A 23,192-nucleotide genomic window follows, 5' to 3' on the forward strand; every position below is an offset into this window, starting at 1 on the left:
TAACAACAGGGATGGTCCGGCATGGGAAAAAGTAAAAAATAACAAGCATCGGTGCACTCTAGCGGTACTCGCGGGCATAACAGGAAATGCTTGTATAGGCTGGTGATTCAAAATAGGCGGGGGGAGTAAAATAAGGAATTTAAAATTTGAACCACGGGATTACCATGCGGTGCTAATTAATCGTCGTAAAAAATTAGAATGTCGAACTTCTTCGATCATACTTATAGTAAAATCTTCTGCTTACCGTCTGGAAGCAATTCCCAAATTTATAACGGTTGTTATTATTAACATTGTATAATATTTTTTATAAATATAAATGATCGTACCATGGCTTAATAGTTGCTTTTTTATGATGAATAATTTAGAATTAGAAGATATCTTAGAATTAGAGGGGGAAAACGTATTATTTATCTATACTAATTATACTTATTTAACGTGATAACATAGATGGTTATGAGACACGTTTGGGGCTTCCTTTTTAAACAACAATCTGAACATTCAAATCGCAACCGCTAAACCGTTTAAAAGTTTCCCGACAGATGGCGAAATTTCAAAAATTAGTTTCCAGTTTATGACGTTTGAATCACCAGGATAAAAAATATTTAACTGGCAACGCTGCTGACCGCGTTAACATTTTTGTTTTGGGGTCTTTATAGGGAAATGTTATAGATCTGGACCATCCCTGTTGTTAACTAGTCTAAGGTTATACCCCAGACAGACGATTAAATAATTACAGATGATGAAGTGTCTTCTCTTGAATGTAATAACCAAAAATAATTTGAATTCTAATAACAATTATAATAGAAAGTTTTGACCTTTATAGACTTCCCCTAATTATTTGCACAAATTATCACTGAAAATGAAAGCCCAACTTTCGGGGTAAATAGCGAAACCGAGATATCAATCAATTTGGGGGTAAATAGCCGGCAACGTTCGATGTTACTATTTACACGCGATTTTTGTGGCTTCGTTCTGGTTGGGGTAAACATGGATTAAGAAAAACTAAGGATGTTCAGCAGAGCTACATATCTCTAATGGAAGCGCTGATTTTTGTCATGGTGGAAACAATAACGGGGTTTTTTATCTTTTTCTTACGGAATACTCATGAGATTTTATTTTAACGTTTCGAGTCTTACTAGGCTCTTTGTCAAGTGTAATAATTTTACGTTGAGAATGTCTATTTATTAACAATATACATGTGGTATAATGACGTCATGTTTCTTCACGGTAAATAAATTTCGGGGAACAATATCAAGATTTACAATTGTGTCGACACGGTAGATGAGTATTCCGTAAGAAAAAGATAAAAAACCCCGTTACATATCTCTACTAAAAGAGCTAGGACAGTGTCCCCGAACTTTTTTATATCTCATGTCATCCCCTTACCACTCAGCCAAGGCTTAATTAATGTAATTTCTAAATTAAAATCAAATTTCGTAATTGAAAGGCTTACCCGATGATAAATCTGAGTAGGAAATTTATTTGGCATCGTTTCATTTTTAACTCGAATATTAAAAGGCAGTGATTTATGAAATGAATTTTAATTCTTTTAAATCGTGAATAAAGTTGGGTAAAGCTTGATTCCAAAAGCGACATATTTGTTGTCGTGGGAGGGGAACTAACGTTTCGTTGGCCGGAGTCAGGACGAACGCGCGGCCTTCTTCTTTGTGCAGCGGCCACTTGGCACGTTTCTCGTTCTTGACGGTTGTGTTCTGGACAGATCCTCCGTCTAGATTTGGGTCCCTGAAATCGGTCAATTATTGAGTTGTTTGTTTCAAATGGTGGTTGTCTCATATAAAATAAATTTGTTATTACACATTATTCTTAAAGGGAATATAACTATAAGTATTTGTTGAAGAACACTAACACTTCCTCTCCATCATACATGTGGCTTCAGATATTTCTAGCGCTAAATAGTGAATACAAATTAATAGGGATAGTCCATAAAGAATGCGTTGAGGTTATATTCCCTTTAATCATAACTCATCACAATATAAATGACCAGAAAAAGTTAAAAGTTATATTCATATATTTTATGGTGCGGGAATTATTACAACAGGATAATTAAGTTTCGATAAATGAAGGACTCCTACGAATTTTTCTATAGGAGCGTGAATGTGGAAAAAAACAACTCGGAAAGGAATCGAACTTACAACCTTTACATTTATCATTCGAATGCCGCTTTCTTTAAAGTATCGTGGCCACGAGTAAATACAACTTGCACATCTATATATCTAGGAAAAAGTGGGGAGTATCCAGAGAAGGCTAGTTAAGACTACAACGTTTATGGTATCGTGGAAGGGATTTTAGGGGCAATGTCATTAATAATGTGGGAGCAGCTTTGTTTCGAACGCCGATTTCAATTTAATTTATAAGCGTCAGGAATTTCTAACTTTCAATCATAATTCAATGACAAAAAAACAAGAGACCATGGTTAGGGATCGTACGGGGACCCCGACCCCGACCCCGACCCCATTTTCCGGGGTTTTTATCTCCCCGTCCCCGACTAAAATCTCTCCCCGTACGATTCCTAACCATGGTTTTTTTTTTGAGATTACGGATCTCATAACTAAGATTTTACTCGAAGGTACTAGAGAACTCACCCAGTTCGAACGAAGTTGGCAAAATGCTGCATGAATTTTTTGGAAAAGATCTTTTCTGCTTCAGTGTAGTTGGAATTTGGTGTGAGAGGGAGTCCAAAAAGGTAGATCAGATCCTCGCCGTGGTGCGACCCTGCCCACCAGGGCAGTTGGTTGTTAGAGGAACGGTGGCTGAATAGATAGCTGCGTTGGAAATGTACCTTTGCTTTAGTCAAACATTACCATTTATTTGGAAAGCCTACTCACGTGTATAGTTTATTCTTGGCGGGTAAAACAGCGTCAATCAGAGAATAGACTGGACAGCTGAACCAAGGGTCACCGTAAAGATGCTCTGCTCCCTGGACAACCGACGAGGCGTTCCCTTTAGATATTGACCTTTGGTACATAAGCTGAATCAACTTCTTCTCAATATCACTCTTGTCCGAGAAGATGGTGTCAACCATTGACGGAATGTCGTCGTACGTGACTGTCGGATTTCTCCTATTAAAACACGCGTAATATTACATTACAATTAGAAAAATAACTAGAGTATCGGTTATAGAAATACTTTAAAGCAAGTGGTTGCATTCGCTTGCAATAGATGTCGTTAGGGTATTAATCAAAACCGGTTGAGTAAGCATCAAAATCTAGTCTAAAAGGTGTGGCAAATTGGGAGCTTCTCGCGTTGATTGGCTTTTCAGAATCACGTTATTATTAACTTATTAAACACGTGGTTTCGGGAATCCAATAGATCGCAGAATACTCGCCTTTGCTCTAAGTCCCCGGGAAGGTGCTTTTTTGAAGCATATTTGTAAAAATAAATTTACTTTTTTTTATAGAGCCGCCACTGGCTTTACATAAAAAGATTGGAAGTAAAGTAGTGTTGAGATTACTCTTTTTGAAACGGAAAGTAGAATGGCATCAAAGTTAACATAAAAGCCACGCCCTCTCTCAATACGTTTCCGGCCAAAATATCAATTCCAATTGGAAGTTTCTTCTTTCTCAACCAATCGGATGGCAATTCTGGAATGATGTCTCCGTCCAAGATGGGTTGAAAGTTGACCACTTGCCCGTACTCTTGCAACGGTTCATTGGCGATGATTTCGGCGGGGTCGGCTTCTTCCATGCACTTCAAAACGGCGGCGCTATCCCCCTTACAGCCGTTATACGATGCGGATACCATACTCTGAAATAAAATTTATTATAAACGTTAGGGCTGTGCGAGTACTCGAATATCATCGATTACTCGAACTCGACCTTGGAAAATACTCGTCGTTTATCGAGTACCAAAAAAAGTCATAGTCGGGTACCCGGTAACTCTAATAAGCTGCTCTCTAATCTCGTCGTGTATTTTTTTTATCCTCGTTAGTTCAAAGTGGGGTCTTTGCTACTTTTTGGGGTGACAATGAACGGCACCTACAAGTGTACAAACAACAAACGTTTAATACGTAGTGCGCCTGCTAGGTTTTTCTTCAAACAATATTATTCAGATTTAGTTTTGATTTGGTGATTCTTCTCGAGTTCGGATGTCGGCTGGCGTTAGGACTCAGGAGTCTTAACTTCCTGAATCCTGAGCAATATACGGATAGACGGTACATTAATAGTAAAAAATTAATTGTATATTGTATTTTACTTTTAATAACTATAAATAGGCTAGTAGCCTAGTATAGTAGTCTTTTATATCCCACTATTCACTATAATGTTACTTAAGTTGTGAAAACTGTGGTTCATTTAAATTAAAGGAATATTTTTCAGCAGTAAAATTTCCTAATGACTCGAATCAAACTAGTACTCGATAACCCGACTCGTTAAGAAATTACTCAAGGTTTTTTTAATTTCTCGACTCGAATAAGAGAAAATTTCCCATTAAGAAAGTACTCGATTACTAGACTCAACTTCAATATTACTCGACTCGAATACTCGATGAAAAAACATTTGGTACTCGATACCCGACTCGATTGCTTAAAACCACTACTAGCACAGCCCTAATAAACTTTCATCGTGGTACTGCCAATAGAGGCAGATATTTAGATACCCTACATCTTAACAGCTGGCGCCAATAGTCTAAAATGTAACAATTGTAAAAAATGTCACTGTTTTTATTACATAAAACATTGCTTAAAAAGTTTTCAGGTGTCGCTTTTATAGAAGGTCGTTAAAGGGACTTTCAAGAAATACCTAGTCGATATGAAACACGTCATTTGGACATGTCTTTGGCTTCAGAACGAATGGCGACCGAATGATGTATTTTAAATTGACTAGAGGGTCTCTTGAAATTCCCTTTAACTAGATATTCATCAAAACGCTTAAATTGGCACCATCTATAGGATTAAATTTTATTTAGTATACTAAATAAAATTTAATCCTTAAGCGCTCCGTTCTAAATACTTGCTCTCCTCTAAACAATTATTCAATTAGTCATTTGATTATTACCTCGTTTTGTTAATGGGTTATCTTGTTTACTTACTAAATTTAAGGCCTTCTCTTTGGTGGTTAATCCCCAAGGCGTGTCTTGGCTTCCACTCATCATTATGGCTCTCTTGAACAAGAGGTTGGCTTCGGAATTCATCATGTGAAATCCTACGCTGATTGCCCCCGCACTCTGTCCCGCGATAGTCAAGGAATCCGGGTCCCCGCCGAAAACCCTGGCATTGTTTTTTACCCATTTGATGGCGGCCAGTTGGTCGTACAGACCCGCGTTGCCCTCAGCTCCCGGATGGTTCAGGTAGAGGAAACCCAGAGACGACAGCCGGTAGTTGATGGTGACGACGATGATGTTACCTTCGGCAGCTAATGTCAGACCGTCGTTTGAGCGGGCGATTGACGAACCGACCGAGAATCCTCCTCCGTGAATGAATATCATGACGGGCAAGGGTTCCTTAGGGTAGACCACGTTCGGGACAAAGATGTTCAGCTTCAGACAGTCTTCACTCAAAGGCGTTAACGGAAACCAGTCTTTCAATGCCCTGCGGAGATAACATTTCAATTTTAAACTTAACGGTAAAACGCTATTTATCATCAATCGAAAGGTCGATTATTAAAGGGATTTCTATTTATGTGTTATTGTAAAACCTATTTGCATCGTATTTCGTTGCGTCTTCATATGAAATATATAATAGCGCGATAAAATGATCCCCAACAACCTTAAAATCAATTACTCTTAATTGGTCATTACTCAGTTAAAACGTTAACTAATTCCGATTTAAAGGATTATGGAGATGAAATGGTTACGTGCGAATTATAGGATTATGGAGGTGAAATATGTGCGATTTAAAGGATTATGGAGGTTAAATGGTTACGTGTTAGTTATAGGATTTTACGGATTATAGGATAATGGAAATTAAATAGTTGCGATTTAAGGGTTATGGAGATTAATAGATACGTCCGAATTATTGGATTATGTAGATCACATATTTATGTGCGAATTATAAGATTATGGAGATTAAATAGTTTCAAATTAAGGATTATGGATTAAAAATAGTGTCAATTTATAGGTTTATAGATTAGTTGAATATATTACATTCATAAAACATATTGTATTCGTCACATGAGAAGTTCCCATCACCCTATTATTTTACTTATTTTATTTGCTTGAAACATGTATCTTACTAGGTCGCCACTACTTTTTCAAAATATTGTAAGACGCAAAAAGTAAAATGACCGACGATTTTGGGGGTACAGACAGATCTTTATTGGGGAAAAAACTCGTTACATGTACATCGGCCGATAGGTCTTCCAGGAAAATGTGCAAATTGAACAGTTTTATATATCACTAATAAATATCCCCCCAATTGCTGCCTCTGAGCGAGTGTTTGTAATTGACCAAACATACATTTCAAAAATAATATTCAGCTTCTAAAATCGTTAATTCGCTAAACCACAAGCTAGGTACTCGTATAGTGAAATGTTTAAAATAATAAAATATTTTACTAAGTTTATATTTTTAATTAAGAGTACGTTCACCTTAAATTCGGTACGAACCTAAATTTTTTTCTTCAAAAGTGTACCATATTAATAGATATTTCCATAAAATAAAATAATTTAATAAAGTATGTCACAAGACGGAGCTCTGTTAACTATAGTCTTCGCACTGTCGCACGTGCGAGCTAGAAAATTCTATATTCCTCTAGCGACTCAAGCTCGCGCTCTTATACTTTCCAAAGTAAGAGACAGTGCAGTAAGAGTTACATTTAAAAGCCGAGCACATTACTTTATCGAAAGTGCGGTGGATCTATAGAAAAAGTTTAAAGGTTTTACTTATTCTATTACTTAAACTCACACGCGCAAAAATGAGTCTAGTAGTAGGTCATTGAACCTTTACGAAAACCAGTTAGCACGTTAGAAAACTATGGAAATGTAGAAGAGGAATAGCAACTAGACTTAGCGTATCCGTGTACTCTAGTTTGGTCTATTAACGTCCGGTAATGTTTTGACTATTGAATTATATAATAACCGGATGTACTCGTGGCTTTAGAACCTCGATAAACATTTTACGGCCTCATTTCGCGATAAGAATGAACTCACCCAATCAACGAGAAAAAAGGCGAATTCCGCTGGTAGCAAGACACGGGCGGTTGCGTCGCGTCCAGGACTTCTGTCCACGGCGTCAAGGGTTGCGGTTTGCGGAACCTCAAGGACCCTAGCGGTGGCTTGGCGTACGGAATCCCGTAGAAGGCCATAATATCTTTATCCGTGTCCGATTTGACCATTTTTCCTTTAACCGGTCCATCCTCCGTCTGCAAAATGATTCCGACGTCCACTGATGCCCGACACAAGTCAATTAGCAGCCACAACACACTCGTCAAAATAGCTCTCTTCATTATCATTAGAAGCGATAATAATCTGGGCGAAAAGAAACCGAACGTCTGGCGTCCTAACTTCTTTTGGATTCTTGATAATTGGGGTAAAGTGTCTGAGCGCGAATATTCGCCATAAGGGAAATAAATATTCACGAAGAAAAGTGAAAGTTTTTTTCTAATTTTTATCAACTTCGGCGTTTGAGACTCGAGGCGAAGGTAGAAACAGTTGCAAAGAGGCCAACGGAAGTTTTTGGGGTGATTACTGACCCGCGGAGTCATTGGAACCTCGATTCTTTTCAAAACGAGTTTCTTTCTGTTTCGCTACATTTTATTCCTTCGATCTTTTTTATGTATTTATTTCCTTTCGCAATCGCCAGCATTGTTTTGAGGGTATTTTCCAAGCTTTTTAGAGACTTAGATGAGATATTTCGGTAGTACCGACAATAAATTTCTAAAAGAAATAAATGTTTACTTTTCCGTGACTTCACTGACTGAATTCTTTAAAATAAAATACGGAAATTTAATTATAACTCATCTGTTTATTTCTATTTTGAAAGGTTACTATTCATTAATATTAATATAATGTCTTTATTTCGTATTCTCAGTTTCGTATTGAACATAATGCCTAAAACGACATTAACTAACTTCTAACAATGGAAAGCCACCAACGGTACAAATATTACAAGTAAATAGACAAGGGTTAAATTAGACACGGTACTCAAGCCGGAAAATAAACTAACAGTAAAATAAATTCCAGAAGCGCATGCGAGACCAGACGGAGAAAAACGCCTACAAAAGAGTATAATAGGTATTAAAATAGTATTTTGATATAGAAAACAAAAATTAATATTATATAATTAAACTATAATTAACTAACTTTTACCGATTTGGATCAGTAAAGATTAGCACGTTTTTGATTAATCAAAAATTTTAAAGAAATTTCTTTCATGGTTTTAAACCAATATTTTTCTGAATAATTTACTAGCGGTACGCAATTAATCTTGAGGAAAAGGCAGAATCGAATCAAGCAGTGGCGCCGCCAGCAATAGGCACGTGCCTACGTGGAAAACTAGAGGGGGCCCCAAATTTATTATAAAAGGGGGCCCTATTTTTTCATATTGGTAAATTTTCCGTAGCCGAATTAATAGATAAATTGCTGAAAAATGTCAAACTTGTGACTATCAACTTATGCACATATTTTATGGGTTTATATTTACTCCATTTAAAAAGGATAATACCCATTGTATAATACCAGAGGGTAAGGGCGTAAGCAAAAACGCAACGGGTGCCTTACGCGGACGTCAATTCTCCTCCCACTGAGGGGGAGTTACGCGTGTGGCTAGACGAAACACTACAGAGAAAAACAAACAAACAACAAGCTATCTTGTGACTAGATTTAAGGCTTGTATATAGCTATCTTCGCTATATTTTGACGACTGTTTTGAAATGACTGTCAGTAGCAGAGATGTAAACATGTAGTGTATTATTTTCAAAGAAAAAAAGGTGACTCACTTTCTCTTTTTATTTCGTGCTTGCCCTATATGGGGGGCGGGGCAAGAAATATTGCGTTTACTCAATAGTGGTACAACTAGATGGCTAGCTCGTAGTGGCCGTAAAGGCGGGAGAGAACCGTTCGACATTGTAGAGAGGTCTACGGGTAACCTCTCTGAAATAACTAGCTAATGTTTAATGTTTATAATAGTTATTTTTATTTTCTGATATAATAATGCATAAATATTTTCACACAAAGTAAGCGTTATTTACATTTTTTAAAGCATTTCAATTTTTAATGGGCCTTGGCTGTATCACTCGGCGATTTCCAGTGGCGTAACTAGGAACTCCTAGGCTTCCCCCCGCGAAAAAACGACTCGGGGCCCTTTTAAATAGGACCGATTTTAATCATTAACGTTTGGGGGCCCCTTAGTTCTCACCCCCCCCTCCCGCACCGCGGGGTCTGCGGGGGCACTATTTACGCCACTGGCCGATTTCCAAAGACTAAGAGGAATTCGCCGAGGGTTATTAGTCTTTCGTCACAAAGTAATTTACGTTTTCAATGGCGAAACAGACTATTTTTTAAAAAAAATGCATTAAGTAAATAGGTAGTGTCATACTTATGTTAATTATGTTACTTATGGTTGAAGTAAATATATTAAAAATTGGTGGGCAAGAGGGGGCCCCAATTTGTAGTGCCTACGTGGGGAAAAATACTGGCGGCGCCACTGGAATCAAGTATCAAATATTTTTCTAACCGTGTTTAATATCAAATCCAATCACCTTTCCATGAAACTTGTTGATGCTAAAAGTAAATGACGGAAGCTGTTAGCTCGAGTTTACCCTCTTACGTAATATGACCTCCTGGTTAAAACGCATTAAAAATCGCTGGGTGACTTGCACATAGGGTGGTGCCTTAGGTAACGGTAATAGTTAGTGTAGGGAGCTGTTGGCTCGATCTCTTGGCATGCAGGGCTTGCCACCACCCTCCTACGCATTGTAACCCGGCCACCTGAATTAAGGGCTTCAAAAGTCGCATGATCACTTAGGCCTAAGGTGGTGCCTTGGGTATTAGCCTAGCTGATTATTGTTGTTATTGTTATTGTAAGCCTAACTAATAAAATAATTAAAACATTAGTAAAGTATTTTTTAGGTTATAAACAGAGAAAGCTTATTGATATAATACCAAATAGTATAACGAATAACAATTACTTTACGTATTTGGTTTTCAAATAAAAATTCAAATACGTTTCTTAAAGTGTTTTAGGGCTGGTTTTAATTTCACATACTTAAAATCTGTTAGGATCTTTCCGCGCAAATTTGAATCTTGCCGACTGCGGACAAAAAACATTCATCCCGTTTACATGAATGTCAACTAATCTATTAATATTATCTTTCGAATATGTATTATAGGCTTTAAATTTGTTGCGAGCTTCCCTCGCAATTTTTAATCATGTCGACTGCTGACGTGTAGTCTTATAGTGTTTAAATTTACGTAAAAGGTTTTTCATTAAAACTTTATAAATTTTCTTTTCAGTTTTCGCAGGCAGTTGTGGCCGCCGAATGGTTGAGGTGTCAGACTTGAAATCGGTTCAGATCTTTCTGCGCAGGTTCGAATCCTGCCAACTGCGGTCGTGTTATCTCACAGTATTTATGTGTTTGAAAAATATTTCTTATTAAACTTTTTTTCGATTTTTATTAATACCGGGCAGTCGTGGCCGAGTGCATAAGGCAACAGACTTGAAATCGGTTCAGATCTTTCTGTTCAGGTTTGAATCCTGCCGACTGCAGACATATAATTTAATCGCGGTTACATGTACGTCAAATACATTTTTAAAAGGTTTTCGAATTTGCGTTAACACCAGGCAGTCGTGGCCAAGTGGTTAAGGCGACAGACTTGAAATATGTTTAGATCTTCCCGTTCAATTTCGAATCCTGCCGACTGCGGGCGTATCGAGTTTATATGCACGTCAAATGCTATTATTTATTCAGGTTTTGGTTACCATAAAGCAGTCGTACGACTGACCGAGTGGTTAAGTCGGCTTAGAGCTCGGAATCGGGTAATCATATTCGTGAGTTATTCATTTATTTTTTAACAATTTATTCACGGATGGTTATCCGATAAACAAAGTACCTCTATCTTTAATTTCGGCTAACGAACAAACGAATATATTCTTAAAATTGTAACATTTTTAGGTTCTCTTTAAAATAGGTTTATCCGTTTGGATAAACGCCCTTTGAGTTATATTATCTATAAATAATATGACTATTCAAATAACAACCAATACGTATTTACGGATAAAAAACTTCGCTTATAACTTATCGTCTTTCATCCGAAGAAGCCATGCCAAAAATACCTTATCTCTCAGATTAGTCTATATTTTTTATAAAATAATATTTTCTACATTGCACATTTTCACTTAAAAGAATAATGAAATTTATCCATTTGAATATGTTTAGCCGCGTCGGATTATTCATCGACAAAATACGATTAACCACAGATAAAGTTCATAGGTCTCTTATTGCAATCGGATAAACCGTTCAAACTATTTCGCTAGTTGAGAGCCAAATTCAAGCGAGTCTAAAAATCCATATTTAAAATAAACAGATTTTTATTTTACATCTTTTTATTATTACAATTAAAGTACTGAAAAAGGAAGTTAAAAGTATTTAGAACTATTCAGTAATATGCCAGCCTTATGTAACACGTGCACTCTGGAATTCTTAATTGAGATTTCCAAAGCCAGGTATTTCGTTTTGCTTGACGTCATTTTAAATTTACCAAACGTGTTGCGGACCCAGATAAACAGTCACCGAGGAAATGGTATAGCGGTGGTGCAGAAGACCCCGCAACTGGGCGGAAGGGGGGCTTGAAGTTAGGGGGCCCTTTTCGTTTCGAGTTTCATTGCTCCGACTGGGAAGCAAAGCTTGAGTGAACGAAGATTTGTACGCTTCTTTTTATTTGCCCTATCACTCATTTCGATATCCTGCACTCGATCACAATAAACTATTCTATAAATTATTACTTTCTTGGTTGTTCACATTGATGGCCCGATTTTTCATGAAGCAGGGAGGCTCAAAATAGGCTTATCTGGCAAACTTACCAACCTAGTTGTTTGGCTAAATAGTGGATTTAAGATAAAAAAACCTTGTCATTTAACAGTTATAGTTTTGTACCAACCATTGTAAATAGTAATTTTACTATATCTATCTCGTTGATTATCTCAATAAAGCACTTATGGATGTTCCATTCTTTGAAATACACCATATTTACGCAGACTACCTCAGCTATATTTTGAAAATCGACTTAATGGGTAACGCTTTAGAAATTACCAACAAAATAGAAATACGCACTAGGGACGTGTCCTGAGTGAAAAAAATTATTTTAAAATTTCTATAAGCTAGTATATTGGAAATGTACCAAAAATCCGTTAATAGTAAACATTCGTTGTCAACTTCAAAAACCAACATCATGAAAATTGAATAGTGAATACATGAACAGACCGACGTAATAACGGTAACCGAAACCATTTTTATATGGTTAATGGTTATATCGTTATAGTGATATATACTGTAAAGTAAAGTTGAGAAGGGAAAAAAATTGTGGAACATTTTTAAAATTTTTACACAGTGTTCTATAAAAATATTGGCACCTTTTGACCTATCTAGTTAATTGAAATTAGTCATTTTCACTCCACCCTACTGAGTACAAACATAATTTTCCAAAACAACAAAAAATAAGTTTGAAAGTCCTTGTAATAATATCTAGATGGCGCCTTATAAAACTTTGTATGAACTTTGTATTCTAGAAAGTTCTATCTGAAGGGTATATAAACTAATGTATATTGTGATATGATATCACCGAAACTTAGACGAGTCATGTAAATAAACTTTGATTATAAACCGTCTCTTTATTAACTATAACATGGTGTCAGAATTGTTTCTCGTGCTCTACGCCCTCGTCTGCGCTTAATCACTTTTACTACGGACTTATGCTTTGCATAACGCTATGGCTTCTGCTTTTCGAGGGCCTGATCATTTCGATCCTAATACTTCAAATCCAGCTGCATCATGGAGATCTTACAGGGACAACTTCAAGATATATGCCTCGGCCACCAAGCTGTCTACTGAGTCAGCAAGTACTCAAGTCGCTATTTTCCTTTATACACTAGGTCCGGAAGGCCGCAAGCTATATGACGGTTTCGACATTCCTTTGGGCCAGAATCAAGCTGCACCCACGTTGGATCAAATATATGCCGCCTTCGATACGTACTATGCTCCTTATGATAACCCGAATTCTCATCGCTACGTATTTTTTAATACTGAACAACAACAACATCAACCCTTTGATGAATTTTTTGACTAACTTACGGGAACAAGCCAAACATTGTGACTTTGGGACTCTTCATGACTCTCTTCTACGTTACCAAATCTTGGCAGGCATCTTTAAGGTCGACTTACGTAAGATACTTTTTGCTCAACAAAATCTAACACTCTCCAAAGCTATAACACTTTGTCAATCCAATGAAACTTCAACCAAACATGCCCAATTGCACCAGCCTCCAGTGACACGTTCTTCGGTTGCCCTTGACGCTGTTTTTCATGACTCATCGCGCTATCCACGCACTTCTATTCGCCGGGGCTTGCCTCAACATCGGCCCTTTACCACTTCAAGGAGTCGTCATTTCTCCCGACAACCTACCCTACGAACTCGTGTACCAACTTACTCACATTCGTCCACCCAACGGTCACAGTTGCTAATACTAATCCTCCATGTCGAATTTGCGGCTAACAACATTTACGCCGATCACCATGTCCGGCAGCAAGGGCCACTTGTTATAACTGTCAACGGAGGGGCCACTGGGCTGGTCTATGCCGTTCAAACTCTGCCCATTCTCTTGAAGTTCTTCAGCCTCTATATGACCAATCTTATGTTTATGGCCATCACCCACAAGAAGACTATGACTCAGGTACATTTTTTCAACTTTATGAAGATTCTATAGTTCATCCACAGGAGTCCGACAGCCATAATCAAGATTCTTATTTTTCTACACACAACTCATCGGAATCAGATTATTCCCAGGCACCTAGCTATTTTGGTAGCAACGATTTCAGCCTGCATACAATTACAGCTGTCTGTGACACGACGCTGACTCAGGACATTATACCTCACGACGAACAATGGTATTAATCAATTATATCTCAAAAATTCCCCTGTCGTTGTGAAGCTTGATACTGGGTCACAGGTGAATATATTGCCTTTCATATCAACCAAAACTTACGCCACCTTTACGTCGGATTGTGACGTACATGGGTCATGATGTACCAACTCTGCATGGGAATGGCATACCTTTCATCTGCATCATTTATGACTTTGAAGTGTCTGCCGTTCTATATCACTCCTGCCTCCACCACACCTATCCCATTAAATATCACATCCAATTAAAACCAAATGCTACCCCATTTATAAACTTCCGTATGCACTTCAATAACCTGTTTTTGATGAGCTACAACGTATGCTGAAGGACGGGATAATTACTACAGTACATGGCCCAACAGAATGGGTCCACCCAATGGTCGTTGAGGAAGCTAAATCCGGCTATCAAGAAACAACATTACCCTATGCCTACAGCACAGCAAATATTTTCGGATCTCCACGGGAATATCGTTTTCACTGTTCTTGACGCAAAAAGTGCCTTCCGGCAAGTTGAGTTGACTACTGAGAGTTCGTATTTATGCATTTTTGCAACCCCTTTTGGAACATTTCGTTTCTTGCGCCTCCCGTACGGAATTTGTACGGCCTCGGAGGTCTTTCAGCAAATTATGCATCAACTGTATCCCCCGGGTAAATTTAAAAACACTTATATATCTACTGACGATTTTTTATTAACTGTTTGAACTAAATTGCTGAATTTGTAATTGCTACACATCTTCCGTCATGAATGGTATAATGGTAAAATACACGAATGCAGTAGTACATTTGAGCGTTTAATTAATATTCATCTTGACGTTCCGGTGCCTCTTTTTCCTAGACCGCACGCGAGCATGTACTTATTTTTACTTGACTAATCACTAACCGTTTCCCTCGAAGGATCCGCCAGAACCCTACCCCCTCTCCCTTTAATACCGAAAACGGAGAAGCTACGCCTACAGTCTCTGTACTAACGCAAGCCAGAACCTAATTAATTACCAATACATCAAAGCGCCAATGTGATAAAACCGGCAAAGAAACATTTGTTTTAAAACCAAGTGCGAGAGTTTTAACTACTCACCCCTCCTAAAAACGGCTACGGCCCTGGATATGGCACAGCATGCAGTTCCATCCTGTGTTATCCATTAAGTGATTTATAAAATTATAAAGTTCGTGGTTGATATAAATTGGTTGAATTTCGAGATGGAAAAACTGGAATTGGTATTTATTTTAATCCAACATAATCTTACCATTCACTAAAGTGTCAACTGCTCTTGGAAAAAGATGGTAGAGTTAAATGCTGAAAAAGTTGCCAAAATTATCGTGCCACCATGAGAAGTCTGTGTTTCCAAAAAACAAAACACTGTTTTCTATTGTTTAAAACGCAATTCGTTGCTTTAAACTGTTTTTAATATAAACTAAAAAAATTAAAAAAAATTAAAAAACGTTGTTTAAAACACGTTTTAAATTCTTCTCCATACTTATCAATAGAAGGATAAATTTTTAGAGAAAGTAGTATTTTAAGGCAGCCTAGCATTACATTTATTAGCTTCCTACGTCATCATAGCTGTCAAACAACTTATGTAAGCGTAGAAGTAAAAATCTTTAAAACACTGAAAAGGATATTGTTCAATTTAAATAATTTAATCAAGCCTGAAATTTTAAAAATACACTTCTGCTCTTGGGTAGACACGTTTTAAGTAAATGGACCAGGATAAGAACGAAGGATAAGACAAATAAAATCCAAAAAGTAAATAAACTGAAAACTATTGAACTCCCTTCAGGAGTAGTATTTTATTGGTTTTGAAAATATAGATCCTACGGTTCTTTGCTAGTCTTGACGTATTATCTGAATCAGGACCATTTTATATAACTCTCCTTTTTGAATTAATTATCACGTAAATACGCTGGAAAAAAGGAAAATATTTATTTAAGGACGCACTATTTTTTATTTATTTTATTTGGTCTACATTATTCAAATTTGGACGACTGCGAGTCACAACTCGTCAAAAGTATGAAAAACCTTGTAGAGGTTAACGGTAATAGTCAGTGTAGGGAGCTCTAAGCTCGCGTGGCATCAAGGGTTTGCGACCACCCTCTTACTCATTGTAACCCGGCCACCTGTTTAAAGGCATTAAAAGTTGCTCGATGACTTGGGCCTAAGGGTATTAGCCTAGCTGATTATTACTATTACCGAATAGAAAAATATATAGCTTCAAAACGTTACGAAGACTTCGCGAATTTTATTCTAACTAAAACCAAAATCCTGCATGGAGTTTAATAAAGCCATAGGCAGGGCCGTGCTTAGAGGTCTCGCGGCCCCGGGCGAAATGCATGGTCGAAACTGAAATTATGAGTTTAGCGGCCCTCCGGTACATACATCCCCATGGGAAAATTTTAGCGGCTCTGGGCGACCGCCCGGCTCGCCACCCCCTAAGCACGGCCCTGGCCATAGGCTTTATACGAGAGCCAATTTCATAGCAGACCTTTGAATCCAACTCTTTACTATTAAGTCCTTTACCTTACTTGTCACAATAGCAATGCGTTAATCGAGCAATTTCTTTCTCTAAAATTTGCCAACCCTGCTACAAAGCAAAGAAACGAGATATGAAAGAAATAATGTTAACTGCTTTCTCAGAAAGAATTTTTTTCAAAATTTATGAATGGGCGACAGATAAAAATATTTATCAAGCAAGCTTAAGTTTTAGGAAAAAAATGCGACGAACCAAAGACACAATTAAAGTATCTAAAAAGACAGCGAACATCTTAGAAAGATTCGTGAAACCATGGACATTATTAGTATATTGGTGAAACCAATTTTGACTCAGAAACGGAGAATCAATGAGATGGCATCCTGACGTGCTCAAATGGTGCTTAGTAGTCCATAGAAAGTTACCCAGTTCGTATGCATTAATGAGAAGGGCGAATGTACTAAATTTAGCTAGATAAAAACACTAATTCTGCCCTGCCACTGAATGGTTAGCCAGGTTTTAATAAAGAAACCTCTGAGCTACTTAACGAACAAATGACAGAATTTAAAGTGTCTGAGACGAGCATACGTAATGTGTTTCACTCAAAATTGATGGGATACAGGTGAAACAAGACTTGTTCTATAAAAGAACGGCAGGTTATTTTGTGAGATTTTCAGACTTGGGAAGGTCTTTTAACAATCTTATGAGACTTTAACATGATGAATCAAATCCTAAAAAGAAACAAACTCGCTTCATCAATACTTCAAATAATGGTCAAAGGAATTGCATCCAAAACGAAGTGTTCATTGTAATACTTACCTTGGTAGCTATTTCAAAGCTGGGGATCTACAATACCTGCTCTTGGAGGCAATTGAATGGCTCGAAGCGATGGATTGTAGGGAGCTCACTGTTATTGGTAATGGAGCGAGTACCAACATAGATTTCTTCAAGTCCAATTTTTTCCAAGAACAAGAAAATTTAATATCCTATTATAGTTTTAATCCATTTTTAGAGAGGTTGCTTATCGCTCTCTTTAGTTTATTTTTGATCCTCCATTTCTCAAAACATTCCGAAACGCTGTTGAAAGTAGTCCCATTAATAGCAAAACCTTAATATTGTGAAAGAACAACAAGTGCATATTTTGATCCCACCCAAAGACATTATATGATAATGATTGTAAGCGTATTCCTAGGAAATAAACCAAGTTGAAGTTTAGATACGTCAAAGGTCAAACAGGATAGCTATGGGAAAATGAAAGTTAAATTAGAAGCCCAAGTATAGTTTCGCCCATGGTGGCTGCTGGAAATTCTGGAATGGAACAGGAAATAGCGGATGAGGCGAGTGAAAGCGTTCAGATTAATGAACAAATTCTTTGAAAACGCATTTCACCGTCGGAATCCAGATATGGAGCCGTTTCAATCCCAGAATGACGAACGCCTTAAAGTAATAACGTGCTTATAATTACTTTTCAGCTAAAGCTGTATGAAACAGGTTCTAATTGTTTTTAGTTTACTTTAGTGGTTGGAAATTGATTTTGCGAACTGCTTTGAAGAATGGGAGTTCTCTTCAGAAGAGAAAATGATGTTTATTCTTAATGAAACATCAGGACTTAAATTTTTTGGTACTGTTCTCTCACAACTTGATCGTGTTACAATTTAGATTGAACAAAACCATTTTAAACAGCCTTATCAATAGTGATAAAAAGTGACATAATTAACAAAAGTGTGTCAGTCGAGCTTTTTTTTAACGAATGTTACGAGCGAAGTAAAAATGGGGAGTGGAGATGGGAGGGTATAAATTTGGGAGAGAAAGAAATTAAAAAAGTATTAATAATTCATAATAACAGAAATACATGAACCGAAATTATCAGCGTCCTATTCCTCTAACACGGGAGGCAAGTTCCCCGTTTTCCCCCACCTTAGTGGCCACGTGTCATCTTCCCCTCCTCGAAAAGAGAACCTCCCCACCTCCGCGGCGAAGGTTTGAATACGCTACCTGGCGACGGCCGAGCGAAACTTTCTCGAAAAACAAATAAATAAATAAAATATGTTGCTGGGGAAAAATTACAAGTGCATCATGTGTCTGTGGAAGAAAGGCTGTCACTATTAGAAGAAACGTCCAAGGAAACAATAGATCAAGCAAATATCATCGTAATCAGTTAATTGTTATTAATTAATGAAGCCCAGTTAACGACTAATAAAAACTAGTCTAACTTGACTACGTTAAGAATTGTATACAATAAATATTTGTATTATTTTGTTAAAATAATTGTACTTGTTCTATTTGAAATATAAATCTGAATAGCAACGAAATCATCATTTCTATTGCTAATTTCTACTAGTTCTTTTCTTGTGGTATATTTCAGTTTCTTCTTCTTCCGTAGCCTTCTGTTACTTTGGTCTTCCCATATTCTTTGCTACTGCAGGTATAAATATTTTTATCTGGGTTTCATATATCTTAAGTAGCTCCATTAAGTAATTTGTATATTTTCTGATTCTAAGAAAACTAAGTATTTATCTGTTCTTTCATACATAAATGGTCTGGTAAGATTAGTCGAAAAGGTTTCTAATTCATTTACTTTTTCCACTACCGCCTTCCACTGACCTTGGATTAATTATGAACATAAATAATCCAAGAACTGACCTCTATCAAAACAAAAAAAAACGACTAAGCCTAGGTTTACGGACCACGTTTCTTACGATCTTCTTCGGTGAAATAATTTATCCTAGCCTCACTAGATGGCGGTCTAGTTACCCGTGGTGCATTCGAAATTTTCCCTGCAGTCGCGGGAGGCGGAAAAATAACAAGGCCTCGCTTGTTCAGCAGAGCTCATCGGTTAAAATCCGGTTTCTTCGCAGTGCCGTCTTTCCCATTGGGCAAATAGGGCACTGCCCTAGGGCCCCAAGATTCTGGAGGGCCCCATTTTCAACTTTTGTAAGGTGAAAAAGATGAATCTTACAAATATTGTTTTTCACATTTTTTAAATTGTAGTATTGTCTATTTACATTTTACAAATTTTTAAACTATCTAAAACATGTCTTTTCGTGATATAGACGGTGTAGACCGTCGCATTTTTTTTATTTGAACCAATATTTGAAGATTAGGGCGACGATGGACTTTGCATTGGAGGTTAAAAGCCTAGTTTTTCTTCGGCTTGCCTCCCTTTAAATTAGGCCAACATGTTCAGCGGTTGGCCTACCACCGGGGTATTTGTGCTCCAATAAGTTAATTTAAAGGGGGACAAGCAGAAAAAAACCTAGGCCTTTAAGAAATTGTCTGGAATTATTAGGGGCCCCGCGTATCGCTTTGCCCAGGGGCCCCCAATCACGTAAAGACGGCCCTGTTTCTTCGGAAAAGTTTTCGGTGAGCAATCGATGAGTTACGTGACGTAGTAAGTTGCTGTACGGCTTTTTTTTATCTTGCAAAATGGCGCCTGTTAGGCTTTCTGGACCAGAAAACCACATGCAAAGAAAATGTTTGTTTTTATTTATAAAACAACTTGCAAATGATGATATCGTGGAAGAAAGCGTTATTAATAACCAAACCTCTTATATAAAAAAAGTAAAATCGGGTATTGCAATTACTGCTCTTCTAGAAAATGTTAAGATAAGGTCAAACCTTGCCAGAATAACAGATTATGTTAAAACTGTTATACCAAATTATACCATGAATGACTTCAAAAGTCACTTTAGGATGAGTAGGACAGCAGATGCGGTAAGATATCGTCCCTTAAGCGGCAACCCCACCTATCTCAAATCGCTCAAATTAAGTTAATAACAGTTCCTATTTTTACCTCTCCGAGGGGACAAAGTCCCCTAGGAGGGGTTATACAACCACCCTGTCTGTCTGTGGGTCTGTGGGTCTATCTGTCAGGCCTGCGAACGCGTTCGCATTTTCGGTGCAAAGTTTAATCACTGCGTACGCAGTTTCTCGAGATCTCTGCGTTCGCAGTTTCTCGAAGGGTTGGCAAAACCACCGTGTGACGGTGAGCGTTAACGGATTCATTTGCGGTTTGGTTTGGATGGTGTTTTTTCGCTCACCGTCGTGACGGTTTGGTGTATTACGTTTTTGTAATCTTTATGCGTAGGTTGTGAGTGTTTAATTTGTTGTGTTTGTGTTCTGATGGTTGTGCACGTTGAGTCTGTTGTGTTTATATGGGCGTTTTCTCTCCAACTTCTTCTTAATGACTTTGGGACGGACCGAGTGCTGAGTGTAATGCTACCCCTCAACGTCCAATGGCAGGGTTTCCACCAGTTGTACACGGTATTCGTCTTAGTATCAATTTGCGATTGCATCGGGCGGGATTTGAACCCGAGACCTCCTGCTTGACCACCGACACTTGTTACGCCTTATTGAAAATTAGACCTTCAGCTTTATCGGAAACGTATTTAATAGAGTACGAAATTTTGGTTTAATTGAAATAGAATTGAAATTGAAATTATTGCATCGACGAAATTCTAATTTAGCGTTTCTCTATTGATTAAAAACAAATGCGCCACCCAGGTTTCGAACCCAGACCATTCAGCTTGGCAGTCGAGCGCTCTACCACAGAACCACCGATAGCTGCTTAGGTTCACTGAAATTAAGACCCGCATCGTAAGCATAATAGGTAATAAAGTCTTTTTTTATTAATGAATTTATGAAGGCCTAATCTGGTTTTTTTAAAGGTTAAATCTTGTTTTAGCGCAGTCAGCCGAGATAAGAGGGTTAAAGGGTAGACCCTGTGGGTGGTCCACTTTGTTAGTTTTTTTTATTTATTTACGGGTATTCTTAACGACCTATATATAGTTGTGTTAATTCAAAGACGATAATTTAACGTGTATTGCTTTAAGAGCTGGCGGTTAGTCAAGTGGCTCTCTGTGCTTTGTTGATGGTAAGGTTTTTGCTTCTTGTAAATATATTTGGTGTGGATATTTGGATATCTACGATTTCTAACGCAGTCAATGATTTCCTGGGTGTGCGAGTCATTATATGATATTGGAAATTGGACGGCATTGGTCTTTTTCATGCGGTATGTGTCACAACGTCAACTGGAAGTCTACGAGTGTTGAAATAAAATGAGCGTTAAAGATGCGGCAAGTATTTCGTAAGCGAGAAAAATACAATTACCATCTGTAGATATTTCTTTCATTAAAATTTGCTTAGTATTATATTCAACTGATAAACATGTACTGTAAAAAGGGTTAAATTCAATTGTGCATTGTTTTAGTAAGTCTAACTCGCTGTTGTAACTACTTAATTTATAATATTCTGAATAAATTAAACTCGATTGTTTCGTCTCAATTATTTAAATTAAAATTAAAATTTTATACCGGGCAGGGTTTGGACAGAGAATACGTTTTTCGTAAATAACTCTGAATTGCGGAGATATCTTTGGGGTCGTGTCGAGAAATTAATACCACTAGGGACCATTCTTCCGAGGAGAGGTATATTTTGGCTTGCCAACTTGTTAAATTTGGCGCCGAATCTATTCGTGGTTTTGACACAAAACGCGAAAATAGTGGCCATGTAAAATCGTTTGCCAGCCTCAGTTTGGTTGTCTTTCATTTAATTTTTCTGAACAGGTAAGCATTAATTTGATTAAAATAACGAATGCTACTGTATTATTACTCAACATTAAGTAGATTATTACCACGCATTATTATTTTAGTAGTTATAAAAAACCGTTTTTAAAAAAAGGACAAGTGTTAGTTAAAAATTCCTTTGAGATTGCATTGTGTTATTACTTGAATACTTTGTTGGAGATAACCACTATTGATTTTTGAAAAATAATTATCCAGTGGTATTCTAGGGAAAATAAATTATGAAAAAAAGTGTTTTGAACCATTTCTCATTGAATTTTTTTATATTAGGTATCATTATGATGAGCGAGTGCAACGAACCTTTGTGTTCAAGCTACAATGACCGATTCACGTTCAACATGGTCATATTGGTCAGTTCAATACCCACTGAGAATGTGGACCTTTCTACGTATAGATAAAATATTGAATTTATTTACTGTGATATTTACAAAAAGAAAAAACACTGACACTAACGAAAATGTAAACAACCTTAACGAAATTGCTCCTTCGGAAGTCCAGGCGCAGTTCTAGAAAATTATTCTTAGGTGGGCCCATACTTCAGGAAATAGTAGGGGTGGGGGAGGAAATCGAAGTTTATATAAATCATTAAGTTTTTGTGGGCACTGGCCCACTGGGCCACCCCCTAGAACTGCGTCTGCGGAAGTCTCTGAAAGTGAACATTTAAGCGAGCCTTCGCTTAGGAAGAGAAAAAAAGTACCGAAATATGAAGAATGGAGTCGTCAAAAAACCAAAATTAGGCAAATGAAAGGGGAAGCCTACTTAGGGTTTAGAAGAGAGGACCGAAAGAGTACGAAAGTACTGCATGATGTTCCGCTAGAACCAAGAGTGATGGGACCGTCTTGTGAATCTCCGATTTGTAGAAAGTGAAAAAACAGACTGTAATTCAGTGACAGACAATGAGAGAAAAAAGATTTAATGATTTTTGGAAAAACCTGACTTGGGATTCAAAAAAAATTTATGTTTATAGAAATCACCGAGACAAAACCAAAAACTACTAAAGTTTTTTCAAAAATAAATTCATCTTTTTTTATCACCTGAAAATAGAGGAGAAAAAATACCAGTTTGTCGAGAAATGTTTC

The 23,192-nt window shown here is 37.3% G+C and overlaps 1 protein-coding gene across 1 annotated transcript; it reads right to left on the reverse strand.

Moving 5' to 3' along the window:
- Positions 1-1,526: 1,526 nt before the first annotated feature.
- On the reverse strand, positions 1,527-7,399 carry LOC149933881 (cholinesterase-like). The gene is made up of 6 exons (XM_090181084.1): positions 7,104-7,399; positions 5,047-5,545; positions 3,473-3,765; positions 2,847-3,080; positions 2,604-2,783; positions 1,527-1,743 (listed from the first exon to the last, which is right to left on the reverse strand). Exons 1-6 carry the CDS (start codon positions 7,397-7,399, stop codon positions 1,527-1,529), a joined length of 1,719 nt encoding a protein of 572 aa, XP_090037210.1.
- Positions 7,400-23,192: the final 15,793 nt, after the last annotated feature.

Source organism: Leiobunum rupestre, chromosome 7, assembly GCF_980474605.1.
Source record: "Leiobunum rupestre chromosome 7, qqLeiRupe1.1.hap1, whole genome shotgun sequence".
Classification (NCBI taxonomy): Eukaryota; Metazoa; Arthropoda; class Arachnida; order Opiliones; family Sclerosomatidae; genus Leiobunum; species Leiobunum rupestre.